Here is a 14,558-nt window from a genome sequence, read left to right on the forward strand (position 1 = left end):
AATAGGGTTGGGCCGATTGATGATGCCATCATGCATCACTGATGGCTGTCAGTCATCGACCACGAGGCCCAAAATCATGAATTAAAAGCACCCTGTCTCCATCTTCAGTCCCGACAATTGTGCTACTGTAATGCACAAAGTTTGCGGTTCAAGTCTGATGGTTGATAAATGCATATTTTTGTGGTTTGGCTCTCGTAACGGCTTGTTTGGATGCGCACTAAAAAATCCTGATCCTGACATCACCAATAAGGAGGAAAAGAAGCCTTAAGAAAGGCCGGGTGTTAAGGTGAGGATTGGCTGTGATTAGGTTAAAAAGTATATATAGTAATTAATATTCAACAAACTAATTCAGTAGACATCCCTCAACCCCTGGTCTGAAGCTCCTAAAATAATGACTCTTTTGCTTTCTCTTAAGTAAGTAAGGATGTTTTCCACTCTTGCACCTATAAACAATATTTATTTTCAGGTGCACTCTATAACAACAAAACTTTCATAGCTACGGGCCCTTCATAACCTGCTCAAAATTGGAGACATTTCAAAATGTATGCATACCAAGAATTGGAAGAATCAGGCTTTTAAAATGTTCCTTATCCCGTTTCTAAAAGCTGCACCTGGACCTTCTAAGCTGCCTTGTTTCCCACACCTGTGGCACATATGCTGACTTTTGATGGTCGTCCAATCTGCAGTCAGGGCTTCTACATCCCATCAGCTCACTGTGGCTACAGCTGGTTTTAAAGTTCCTCTCTGAAGTATGTATAGCTCATCCACTTACAAGAAATGCTGAAAATGTGACTGCTGTTTAGACACTCTGAGGAGTAAGCAGTCACTAACATCAGTGATGAGGGCTACAACATGTCGCAACTTCACTATAAAAGTCTTACAGTGATTGCAACACTAAAATAAATAACATAACAGCTTTATATGAGCTAATGAAATTGTGGGCGCTTTGATACAGTCACAGAAACTATATTGCTGGGTTTGTACAAAGGCTTGAAAGTTTGGAAACTGCTTAATTTTAGCCATTATGTTTTCAAATTCAAGAATGTGCTTGAATTTAATAAGTGATCCTTGAAAAATTCTTGATTTTGATGAGAATCTGATGTTCAATCAAGACAATCACTCAGGTAAACCGAAAATCTTAAAATAGTTGAAATGAAACCATCCTGTAAATAGACCGACATTTCAAGTAGTCAAGTTTATTTCTATTCATTTCAAACAACCGTTGCGGACTTAATGTGCTTCAAAAATACAAACAAAGCAAAGATCATACATGATAGATATAAAATAAAAACATACAAGATGAAGAATGTACTACATAGACAGTATAAAACCATATAAAATGGGACTAATCATAATAATAATGACGATAATACAAATCCTAAAATACATTTTTTTCCGACTGACTTTAAATCTAGCTTTTAATGAGCATTTTTTGCAATTGCATTTATAGTGACGACTTTGAGTGTGGACATTTTTGATTAAGGTACTTTGAAAGTGCTTGCATTTTATTCTTTAAAAAAGCCTCATCAACCCTGGATATTGTTTTTAATGTCAAAGGACTCTTAAATTCAGCCTATGTCTCCTAAGAATAAAACTCATATGCTGAGAAAGTTTCACACATAAAGAATGTAAATGAATGTAAACTGGAAGTGTCTCCTTTGAGCAGGTATAAGGCTGTCACTGTCACTGTGGACCGGTCATTATGTAATGTGTCTTCGCAAACAGTAAGAGGCTCTTATTTTGTTACACAAGCAAACTACTGCAGTAGTGAATGAGTTGTTGCGTCAACCAATGCATGTTTTGAGGACATACTGTGTGTGCCAAACATGCCTCTCACGCTGAAATAGGCACAGAAGTGACCTAGCAGAGAAACTACTGATGGAAAACCAATAAATTACTTTGAGGATTCAATAAGACTCACTTTTACACGTCTCCTGCATATAAATTTGTTTCCCACTATATCTGGTTAAAAGTTATGCATTTTTTGAGGCGAAAAAAAGTCAAAAATCACCTTTTCTCGCTGAGATAAGCAGAAAACTGACACAGCTGTCAGGAACAGGAAAACTACTGATGGCAGACTAAGAAATTTCTTTGGGAATTCAATAAGAGTAACTTTTACACGTCTGCTGCATAGAAATTTGTCTCCCACTCTATGGTTAAAAGTTATGCATGTTTTTAGGTCATACTGTGCCAAACTCTCTTGTCAAAATGGGCACAAAAGTGACCTAGCAGAGAAGCTACTGATGGAAAACCAATAAATTACTTTGGGGATTCAAAAAGACTTGGTCTGCAGAATGGTGGATTAAAAGGAGCTCATTGACCTCTAATGTTGTTTGGTGGTTTAAGTGTTATAAGCAAGTTGGGAGGACATAGTGGTTATGAACAGGACATGCATGTACAGTGATGGAGCACATATGTTGGACTGAACTCTGGATACACTCGCATAGTGATACAGGAATGCCAATGATGTCGTCTTTAAACTGAAGGGAGGAAGTTGGTGCAGACTAGCATCCAGTCAGCTCCATTAGATTGGCTTTTTCTCTCTGTCTGTGTGTGTGTTTGGGCAGCGGGCTAAGCAGCTCTGAATAGGAGCCATTGTAGTGTCTAATTAGTTTTTGACGGTGAGTCCTCCTCCAGGAGAACAGATGCCCTCTGCACAGTGTCAGATTTCAGCACGCGCTGTAAGCTTTTAAGAACGGCTAAAGTCATTATGTAGTAGGTAGGCCTATTGGTTCCGATCTCGGCTCCAAGTACAGCACAGTCTGACGACGCTGTGGTACTGGGAGGAAAAATAGCCAATCAGGCCTGTTCTCCGTCACCGTGCTCTGATATGTTACCACATTTTGAGAATACATAAAGTGTACCAGTTCCTAAAGAACAATGGGGTGGATGACGTGATATTGTTTGACACGCTTGTCCTTATTATTGAAACAACAGAGACGAGCTTCACCGTTTCCTGATCTTCTTCCTGTTTGCAGTGTTGCCAGAGCTGCTGTGAAGCCTGTTGCAGCCTAACTGATCCGCCTGCAGATAAAAAGCTTTGTCAAAATGTCATAAAATTAGATAGCTTTTTGCCTTTTCTTGCACATATCAGAATTCAAGAGCACAAACTCTTTAATTACCATAGTTTTAACCCTCTGAACCCCAAAGTTTTAGTCACTGTGGCTTTGTTTTTCATGGCAACATTCAAGCTGGTATGGTTCATACATTCTTAAAAGTTTTAAAAAGTACTTAATTTTAACTGTTTGCAAGGTTTGGAATAAGCTTCAAAAAAGCGACATGATCTGCTGTTTCATCTGCACAGTCACGCATGTAAAGAAATAATCTTTTAATGATTAAATGAAATGATCTTGTCATCATTTGTTTATGTTATGGCATACTGACTAACATTGCCATTTTGCTTCACAGCGTCACAAGGGCGATGCTTTTTATTTGCTTTTTGTTGTGCTCCATTTTGTCAAAGTTGAATATCTCACCAGAATATTTGCTTCCTTTTAGTAGACATACTCTGAGGCAGTTTTAATCACACAAAAATAACATTTAATACAAGAGAAACAAGATTAAAAAATACATAACTGCACATGACATATGAACAAATAATCTTAAATCTATTTAAAAAGACATTTTAGGCTTGAAAATGTAGTAAAAATTAGCAACGTTATGTTATGTGTGCAAGCTGCATTCATTAAGAAGAAAAATGTAATTGCTGTGCAGAGACATTCCACATTTGTTCATATTTTTCCAATCTTGCAGTTTTAATAACTATGTATTAATACAGAAATTAGTTTCTGCAGTGTTCTTCTGCAGGAGGCTGAATGCCGAAAAATGACCGTACAGTACAGTTATCCCTGAAAAGCTTTTGTGTGTTCTTCTGTGTTTTGGTACGCTGTTCCTTTAATAGGTTGGCACACATATTCGTGCACCCCCCTTAATCCCCTCCCCTGTTCTGAGGCTTACAGAGCAGCTCAGTCCACTTCCAACCAGCATCCCCGCTCACTGAGCCACGCACCAGTTTGCCTTGCTGCAGGGAGGAATGGGATCAGGCTTTAATGCCCAATGCTACATTTGCATGTATACAAGCTTATGATTCACCATATTCAATCTGAATATTTACATTTTATGTATTTATTTGGCCATTAAACTATTAAATATATATTGAACAGTTTTAAGCTTGATGTAAACACTATTCTCAACTAAAACATGATTGAGGACCTCGGAAGATAATATGATAAGGGGAGTGTTCATTGTATTAGACGATTGTTTTGCATCTAACATTATTGTTGTTTTGTGTCCAGTTTGTAAAGTGGGAGGCCATATGCATGTTAAGTAGTGGCTGGGTTGGTTTTGATGGTCCAGTCTGGGTCTGATTTCAAGATAAATATATTTTTTTAACCATGTTTAGCACAGAAGAAGGTCCAGGTTTGCCCCCGTTTGTACTTTCGGTACCTCAAGTTCTCAAAGTGCACAAGATTGATGCATTTAACTTAAAAATGTACACTTTTTTTTCCTGGGATGCCATGTCCCCAGACCCCCCTGGATGGTTCAGCAATATGATATTTTGTGTAAATGAGGTAAGGATTGTGGGGGGAAAGAAGAGGGTCATAAATGGCTTTTAGAGTCACAGAGAAATCTTAAGGTTGCTGTACAACTCAACCTCAGCGTCTGCTCTGGAATGTAGGAAGTAAGCCACTCTGTAATTACCCCTGGGCCTGCCTCTTCTTCTCTGTCATTGGCCGTAAGAGAGTGCAGACCTCGCTTGTAGCCAATAGTGTACTCCCACTTACTCCTTTAGTGAAGCAGAATCTGTGCCAGTCGCTGGAAAAGCTCCGAGGCTGGAGTGAAGGGAAGAGAGAATAGTTGTGGTAGTGACTGAAAAGAACGATCAGTTCCAGCAACCCCCCCAGCCCCTACACACACACACACAACACGCACACAGACACGCACACATCCCACCCTCAGAAACGTAGCAAGGAGGCCTCGCTACTCAGGGTGCCTGTGTGAGGTTTTGCAGGGCAAAAAATCAGGATGGCACATTCTTTAGGTCCAACCATGCATGTAATCCCTAAAAGCAAGTGTGTGTATGAGTGTGTGTGCACAACTGCATTTGTTTGAAAAGATATGAGGTATATTGGAACAAGTCTGCTCAGAAAGTAGCAGTAAATCATATTTTCACATTTCTCATGTACTGTTATGAGTTTGATAAGGCTGAGTATCAGTCCTCCATACTTATAATTAACCCATTAGTTATAAATAACCAAGTATTACTTTACTAGGCAAACGATACCAGTCTCCAACCCTTTTTTTACCCAGATCTAGAAAACGATGACTTTTTGTATTGTTTTGCTTGCAGCCAATCACCACAGCCGCAGCATCTACAACTAATACACTCAGTGGTGTGGTAATTGGAGTTGGTGGTTCAGCGTGTGATGTATTTGTGTAAAAACAGAACAATGGTGTTGCACAGCGGCAGACACAGCTGATGATACCTGTGAACATGTGACCAGTAAAGAGTTTGGACAATCAGCAGTCTTAAGAACTTGCATTTCTTTCTAGAAACAGACGATAGATTGCTGGAGTCGATTTAAAATTTATTTTACACTCAATCAAAACTGGAAGCTCCCTGTTTTTATATTTCTCATGCACTGCGCCTTGAGAAACAGCTCAGCTGAGCTCAGTAAGTAGCAGTTGCATGTTACTGTATTTGTATATTTCTATTCTAGGAGTTTGCTGCACTAACAAAGGAGGTGAACGTGTGCCGGGAGCAGCTTCTGGAAAAGGAGGAGGAGATTGCGGAGCTGAAGGCGGAGAGAAACAACACACGGGTTAGTATAATGTGCTGATACACACACACACACACACACACACTGTTCTTAATCTTTTAGGACGAACTGCAACAAACAATCAAACAGGACTCGACCTCCACCGTGCACCACCGATGAGAAGAGTTTGGCTCCATTCTCCAGTCAAATCGCCGTCACATTCCTGCATGTTTCTGTTTTGGGTATAGATGGTTGTCATAACACTGGTTGACGAATCAGTTTCTATCCTATAATCCAAACCATTGTCACAAGTCGTGGGCGTTGCAAATTGCTCAATCAGCAAAATATTCCAACCACTGACAATAAATTTCATCACAGGCAGCTGTTTGTGCTGAGAAGGAGCAGGACTGCATCACAGCGAGCGTGTTATTAGTCCGTACTGTCTCTGACTGGGACCTGTTCACGCCTGCACACGCGCCACACTGAAGACTGTTTTGCTTTTATTATATATAAATCCTATTTGGCAGTGAGAAGAGTCAGTCTGTCATGCAAGAATAATTAATCGAAACATGGCATGTACTCCCACAGAAATATGGTGCATAGATAACAGCAAAGTTTACTTTATCAAGAGCTTGTTATGCTCAAAAAACTGGAAGGAAATTAATTCACATTTAATTTATGATCTTATTTCCCAATGTATATGGGTCTAGATTTTTTTCTTTTTCTTTTTTTTCCCTGTATTTCTTAGTTTTTATTGGATTGTTGTCCACTAATTGATTTGTTTTTCTGCCAATCTGGTACTCTTGCATTTTTGTTTGCTTTTGTTGTATTGTTCTAAATTATGTCAGTTTTTATTTGATTAAGTTGAGAGGCAGTCCGCTGTACAAGCCTGTAGCTTCATGACCTCTACAAATGCATTTCGTATTTATTCATTAACTTTTGCGTAGTCTAATGTATGTGTGTGTGAATAAAATAAAATGTGATTCAAAGTTGGACTTGCAAATATAAGAATAGACACAAGAAAACACAAGTTAAAAATGGTTAAACTATGTAGTATGTACGTAGTATGGCTATTGGTCTACCTGAACACGTGGTTATTAAGGAAAAAACACCAGATCCACAACTTTATAACAACCCTAAACATATCACAGTTTCACCAAAGCACTCTGATAATGGTTGATAAGCAATAATTGTATCGTTAGTTATTGTTGTAGGATAGGTTTTTATGCAACAAGGCTGCTGCTCTCTGCTTGTGCGATGAGTCTGATGTGTTTCTAACCTGTTAAACTGTCTCTCGTATGTCTCCAGCTCCTGTTGGAGCACCTGGAGTGCCTGGTGTCTCGCCATGAGCGCAGTCTGAGGATGACGGTGGTGAAGAGGCAGGCTCAGTCTCCAGCAGGCGTCTCCAGTGAGGTGGAGGTCCTCAAAGCCCTTAAGTCACTTTTTGAACACCACAAAGCCCTCGATGAGAAGGTACGACTGCGTCTCACACACATATTTGACATTATAAGGCAAATAAATGTGAGAGACATAAATTGTGAAGTTGTGCAGCTTTGTTTATATTTGTTTGATGTTTTGTAGGTAAGGGAGCGACTACGTGTCGCCTTGGAAAGATGTAGCGCACTGGAGGAACAGCTCACCATCTCGCACAAAGAAGTAAGCAAACATAACTTATCATGAAAAGTATTTCCTAATCAGAAACTCACTTAACTCAAACTAAACACTCATACAACCCCATTCATGTGGTGTAAGAATATGTGCCGGAATAACTCGACAGCTGAAAGTCATCAATTCAAATCCCTTATGTATTCTTTTACTGTTTTATTCTGAGCTTTGCTCCTGGTTAGTGAAACATTTAGGTTTAACACCAGACTGAACATTTCCATATAAACCACACAATAAAAATAGTAAATCGTTTTTTTTTAAATAGCATTTGTTGAACTATGGAATTACTCTTAGCAGTATTTGTGCATGCTTTAAACTACAACCTAGTTTCCCCCAAACTACAAAAATGTATTTTATTAGGATTATTATACCAAAAGCAACAAGTGAAATGTTGCAAATGCACTATGATTTAAAAGGTTTGTCAAGGAAATATAAAGTGAAGGTATAGTTAGTTATTAAATGTGTACAGAGTCATTATCAGAATTTGTATCTTTTCAACCCACAAATTATCGAAATCTGTATCTGGAAAAAAAAAAGACCTGAGACGGGCAGGTTTATACTGGCAAATAAAATTGGTTTAATATCGGCATATAATCAGTTCTGATATATTTATTTCCAAATCTTCCTGTTATAATTTTTTTTGGTCATTTTAAGAAACAAAAATACTGACACACGAACATGCCAATCATGGCTTTTTTCTCATATAATAACTTCAAATAGAAGAGTTCTTTTTTTTTTCACGAATGATTTGTGCTTTCCCTGAATAGCGTATTCAGATTCAGATGTTCCATATCAGCGACCATGACTTATTGCACACATGATGCAGGAATGAATGATGTGCTCCTTTATTTTATGAGATGTTATGACAGGCATCGGCAGGTCAAAGTGTATTTTTCTTTACCTCAAACTAGATAAAGAAATTTAAACACACCAGGAGATGCTGGCAAATAAAGGACCATTTACAAACAGACGTGATCAACACATCAACTTCACATTGCTCCTGACTGCATCAATGGTCATTTAGCTTAGAGACGTCTCTCCTGTACTGAATTTCAATGTACATTTTCACACTGAATCTAGGAGAAAGATTCACAGCTCTTACGTACACACATGTGCACATGAATACAAAGAGGTCTTTAGTCCACTGTGTCCTGAATGGGATTAAGATTGACAAAAGGCCCAGAGGATCTTGGGGAAGTGTCCTAGATTTCCTCTCTGCTTCATGCTGCAGCACTTCATGCTACAGTCATCTTTTGTTCCCTGGGAATCAGCCTGGGACCACACACACACACACACACACATGCACATAAAATCAACCACTTGCCACTCTGCTTTTATTAGTAACCTTACTTCCTCAGGCGAGGCAGCTCGCTCTTTACTGTTTTGTTTTCTTGCTGTTTGGCCACTTGGCACAGAGTCTATCGGTCTCTGCAGAATGCTTGTGGTCTGAACTCAAAGCTCTGGGCACTCAGTTTCTGTAGCTGCTAGCTGCGCTTCTCTGTCCTCTGTACACACACAAACACACACACACAAATGCAGAGAAGTTGCTTTAGTGAAATGGAAAATGTAACAGCACAAATGATAAAAAGGAACCAAGCTCCTTCAGTGCTCTCGTTTTAGCGGTTAACCAGATAATAGTTCAGATGGTAATCACCAGAAAATGAATGACTGTGAAAGGTGCTAACAAACGGTTGTTTTCTCTAGTTGGCTTACCTCAGGGAGCAGAGCAGCCTAAAGAGAGGGCTGGCAGATGGAACCAGCGAGGTCAACCACAACTCTGAAAACACACCAAGCACTAATGGCAAGGTGAGGTTACTCTACTGTGTCTGGGACGTTTGTGTGAAAGCCACGCAAGAGACCAGGAGTGTGAGAAGTGTCTACCATCAGCTCAGTTACTTAAAATAAATCTTAACTCATATGAATTCAGTATATATACAATATAAATTATCATTTGATTGTAATATTTTGTAATGTGAACGTAGTGGTGCAGGAGTGATGGGTATCATGCAAACCTTTTTGGTGTCAGATTGGATCCAGGGTTTCCCCTGATCCTTAAAAAAAATCTAAAATAAAGCTTTAGTTAGTATTAAAACATCTTAAATAAATCTTTCAAAAACCCATCTGTTTAAACTGGCATACTGTACCTAAAATATCATATTACATCCCCATTTTGTTACTAAATTGGTAAATTATTATTTATTTATTGTTTTTGTTGTCACTGTACGGTGACCTTGAGTGATATGAAAGGCGCCTATAAATACAATTTATTATAATTATTGTTATTAAAAATTGGATTGTATGATTTTTTTTTATTTTTACGTTTCATTGTAAAATCTCAAAATAATTAGTAACATCTTTAGAAAAAAATAATGTACTAAATGCCTCTTGGATTACTGTTATGTACCTTCACTTGTGGTTATTGTAAAAAAATAAATAAATAAATATAACTTGCCTTAAGCTGTAGGAATCCTGATTGGATCAACATTTTTCAACCATGAAAGATGCTCCTCTTTAAACACATAATCTTTGCATTAGTAATCTTTAAGTTCTTCTATTTATTAAAGATAAATTGATCCTGGTTTGCAATGATTAGCTTTGCTCTGCAATGTCATCTACACACATGCATGATGTAAGATGATAAACAATTGAAGAGGGAAAACTGACAGTTTGTTCTGCAGTTAAAGTTATACAACTTACACATCAGTTAATCATGAGGAACAGCAGTTATAGTGATTAAAAATCATCTCATGTCTCATGATTATTATGTACATAATAGGCTTGATACAAATATAAAATTATGACATACCAAACAGATAAACTGCTATCAAGATATTTGTCTTTCAATTTATATTGATTACGCTACCAAATCTGTAAATTAAGTGGCATTGCATTATAGTAGTTGATGAGCTTTGTTGTCTTTAAGTTTATGTTTAGGATGTTTTTCACATGCTGGATAACCTTTGAAGAACATTCTTGATTGGTTTGTTGCCTTTTGATTTCGTCCACTTTCCTGTCAGATGTGTACAGAAGGTCAGTGGCAGTTTTGTTATCTGTCGTGTGTGTTCAGTACACTCAGTAAACAGTTATGTCACCCTCAGCGGTCCTCGGACGGTTCGCTGAGTCAGGAGGAGGAGTTGGGGCACGGCTTTGGAAAGGTCAGCGAGCTGCAGGACGTGGTGGACCGTCAGACGGCCGACCTGGGCCAGATGAAGGAGCGAATGGCTGCTATGGTTTCACGCATCAGCGAGCTGGAGGAGGACCTGGATACGGCCAGGAAGGACCTCATCAAGTCTGAAGACATGAACACGCGGCTACAGAGAGACCTGAGAGAGGTGAGAAGTCCTGAAGTGTGATGCTGGTCTCATAAAACAAAGTGGAGATGAAACGATGAGAGCAATTGTTTTGTGTGTTTACAGTCGATGGCTCAGAAGGAAGACATGGAGGAGAGGATCACCACCCTGGAGAAGCGCTACCTGGCAGCTCAGCGGGAGGCCACCTCCGTCCACGACCTCAACGACAAGCTGGAGAATGAAGTGGCCAACAAGGAGTCTCTTTTCAGACAGGTAGGCCCCGAGAAAGAACACTTGTTTGATCACAGATTAGGACTTACTGAAGTCAATTTGTTGGTAATTTCCTTCCAAGGTTTCTTGAATTTGTGTGGTCGACTTTCATAATATCGACACACATCCACACATCATAATCTGACTCAGAGTTGATGAGTTATGGGCTGATTTTGGTGTTTCTCAGAGTGTTTTGTGCCAGCAGGAATCGCCTGCAGTTCTCCTTGGCAGTTTTCAAACCCCTGCTAATGAATTCCTGCTGTATTCACACAGTGACCGGCGCAGCAGGCTCTGAATGAGAAGCCTCAAAGACACTGGCTTGTTTCTTTACATGTACCCACTGAGATGGAGATGTCTCTCTCCTCTTTTCTTATGGGTTTTGTCTGTCTTTGTGTCAATATGAATGCTCTCTTCCTCACTTCCTGACCACCCCACCCTGACCCATCCCCGCTGCCTTTGTCTCTCTCCCTCTCTCTCCCTGACGTACGTCTCATTTCCAGCCGCTCTCTTCACCTTGTGCAGCTTTAAGCGAACCCCGAGGCCAGGAAATGGCGCGGAGTCTTCAACATGCTCGCTAATAACTGTTTGCTTATCCTTTGTTTGTCGTAGACTGAAGACAGAAACCGGCAACTCCAAGAGAAGCTGGAGCTGGCTGAGCAAAAGCTGCAGCAGACCATCCGCAAGGCAGAGACTCTGCCTGAGGTGGAGGCGGAGCTCGCTCAGAGGGTTGCTGCCCTCACAAAGGTACCACCACCACCACCACCCCCTTTACCTCTGTACCAACCACATTTTTACAGTTTTATCTTATTTAGATGAATGAAACACTTAAGGTTAATTATCAGACGCCTTTCAAAATGCATCAACTTTGATTAACTCTTCTATGATCCCAACATAAACAAACAGTGGGCTCCAGCACACATGACATACCCTGGGCTGTTAGATTATTTCCTTTACATTACATCAACCAGGAGCTCCCCACGGAAGCTGCTAAAGGAAGCCATTGTTTATGTTTCTCTGAATATCCACTGGCACCTATTTTTAGAGATTTGGCTCATGTTTTTGTCCATTTATAGTTTGAGTCTTTGTCTTGGATGCTGCTGCTGAATCCACACTGGCAACTCAGCACCTTATTTGTATTGGAGCTGGCTCACAGTGCATCTCTGACCTTTAAGCCAACAATCATTCATATTGTCATGTGAGTCTTTTGTTTTAGAGTTTATCAGGAAGCAGGAAGCCTCAACAAGTAATGTAATCTCTCTCCATTCTGCACTTTAACCCTCTAAGTTCTTCTTTTCTTGTTACTTTTATGGACTTCATAAGACACCTATTTGCATATTTGCACAATATGTGTTGAAATGCATGAATGCATGAAAATGTTGCATAAAAAAAGGCCTTGTAGTGAACCAGGCCTTCTCAAAACCAGACCTTCACTCTGCCCGTGCTACATTACAGACCTGAAGGTATAATATGTACAATTACAAAATATATCTATTAAACTATTAATTATTGAGTTGTACTGACATTATCGCAAATGTTTCCAACAATGTTCAAACCAGAGAAATCTGTAATTTTATTTAAGGAGATGCTTCGTGTCCATCATCTTTGTGCATGTGTCAGCAATGTGGTCATCTGCAACAACACATTTTTACCACATGATTTATAGGTGTGAAGGGATGAAGGATTTAGTCATTGGACGTCTGGATCTTAAGTTATCAGCAGCAAGGTTCCAGCCCTTCATCTTCATGCTGAACATCATCTAAGAATCACAGATTTTTAACATGAAAATCATTTATTCAGTCTTTTTACCAGTTTAAATCACTTTGTTTACTTGTTTTGAAGAAGAGGACACTCCGTGTAAACGCCTCCGGAACATCTGGATCTTTAGTTTTCAGAGAAACAAACCTGAGCAAGCTTTAACAACAGCTCAGCTAGCATATAACCGCAATTATTCAGTGTTTTTTTTTTACTGTTTTTTATCCGCTTTTAATGAGCTAAAGCCACATAGTTATTATAAAGATTGTAGCAGATAGCCAGACATACTCAGAAATGGAAAGAAATATCTTGGTATGTTTATTATTGCCTCCATGCAGCTTCAAAACATTGACATAAATCTTTTCTCCACCCATCTTGTGAAGTCTAATATAACATCCCTCATTGTGTTAGTCCTCCTCTAACACAATATATCATCTGTTTGTCTACCTGTCTTCAAGTCTAGAAATTAAAAAGTTGTGTTCTGTTTAATCAGCTTTCTGTCCCATTTTCTCTCTCCAACCACTTTTTTAAAAATTGTGCCAAAGTTCATGTTGAAACCATGTTTTCTCCTCTTTCTCATCTCTTTCTGTTCCGCTCTGTTTCTGTGTTGCTCATCATGCTGCACATGTCGCCTCCTTGTCAATCCCCATAGTGTGTTCTGTGTGGCTCTAAAGGCGATAAGACTCAGAAGAAGGTAGATCAGCGTCACTCACAGAGCTCAACCCTAATATAACCCTTGTGGATAGTGGGGAAACACTTAGTTCTGTTTCTGAACTGAACCAGGCAAAGAGAAACAGACTTACACTTCCAGAAACACTAAAGGAAACATTATGTTTAGTTTGTAGTTGACCTGCCTGGTTCAGTTCAGTGTCAGACCATATTATGTATAAAGATGCTGTGGTGTCTCTGAGCCCTGACATGGCCCTCTTCGTGTGTTTGTGCTTCCTGTGCTGGTGAGCTGTGTTGCTCAGTGCTTCATGCTGTTATCCCTCCTTATTTTTTTGTCAAACACTCCCATGTTTTGTTGTCTTACACAAACAGGAAGTGTCAGCTGATTTGCTGAAAGACCCTGCCCGTTTAGAGCTGCTAAAAACTAGGACAGACTGTGTGAATAGAAATGTTTACCAGCATGTTGGCACTTATATTACATAAATAAGAGCCAACAGACATGATAATATCTGCTGTTGTACACCAGTAGTTATATTGTTCAACATGCCTAATTGCAGATGAAATATGTAATTAATTGGCCAGTTGTCAGTATTCACATAAACACCTGTAGTCCTTTGTAGAACAGTGGTGTTTTATGGTTGTTGTATTTGTTTTTCTGTGTGTTCTGCTGCTCTGCGGTCCTCCTGATGCAGCTGCTGCTTCATGTAGACGCTTGCTTCTCGGGCTGGTGATGTTGGTGACCCTCCTCCTTTTGAAGGACTCAGTACCTCGAGTTTCTCTCAGCGAGGTCCTTCTCCAGGATGGACGACTACTCTTTAGGGGGAGATGAAAGGCTAGCACTAGAGAAACTCTCATTAGCTCTGAGGGGATTTTATATACCCATATACTGATGATTTTTTTTTTATTGTAATCTATTTATAGGCAGAGGAACGCCATGGCAATGTGGAGGAGAGACTGAGGCAGCTGGAGGCCCAGCTGGAGGAGAAGAACCAGGAGCTGCTTAGGGTGAGAAAGAAGGAAGAGGCAGAGTCATTACAACTCACACCTTTACTGCTATTGAGACTATGGATGAGCGCTTGGAAGACACCTGCCAACTCCATTATCTATAGCGTTAACAATCAATTAATCGATAAGTCGCTGCATGCATACAAGG

General features: G+C 39.6%; 1 protein-coding gene across 1 annotated transcript in view; it reads left to right on the top strand.

The window, feature by feature from the left end:
* Window positions 1–14,558, top strand: part of ppfia1 (PTPRF interacting protein alpha 1) — a 51,297-nt gene that overhangs the window by 10,209 nt on the left and 26,530 nt on the right. Inside the window, exons 3-10 of the mRNA XM_059348069.1 lie at window positions 5,721–5,822; window positions 7,068–7,232; window positions 7,341–7,415; window positions 9,129–9,230; window positions 10,523–10,756; window positions 10,841–10,987; window positions 11,594–11,728; window positions 14,327–14,410. Coding sequence (XP_059204052.1) covers window positions 5,721–5,822; window positions 7,068–7,232; window positions 7,341–7,415; window positions 9,129–9,230; window positions 10,523–10,756; window positions 10,841–10,987; window positions 11,594–11,728; window positions 14,327–14,410 — 1,044 coding nt within the window. The remainder of the gene's footprint in view (window positions 1–5,720; window positions 5,823–7,067; window positions 7,233–7,340; window positions 7,416–9,128; window positions 9,231–10,522; window positions 10,757–10,840; window positions 10,988–11,593; window positions 11,729–14,326; window positions 14,411–14,558) is intronic.

Source organism: Centropristis striata, chromosome 2 (assembly GCF_030273125.1).
Source record: "Centropristis striata isolate RG_2023a ecotype Rhode Island chromosome 2, C.striata_1.0, whole genome shotgun sequence".
Taxonomy (NCBI): Eukaryota; Metazoa; Chordata; class Actinopteri; order Perciformes; family Serranidae; genus Centropristis; species Centropristis striata.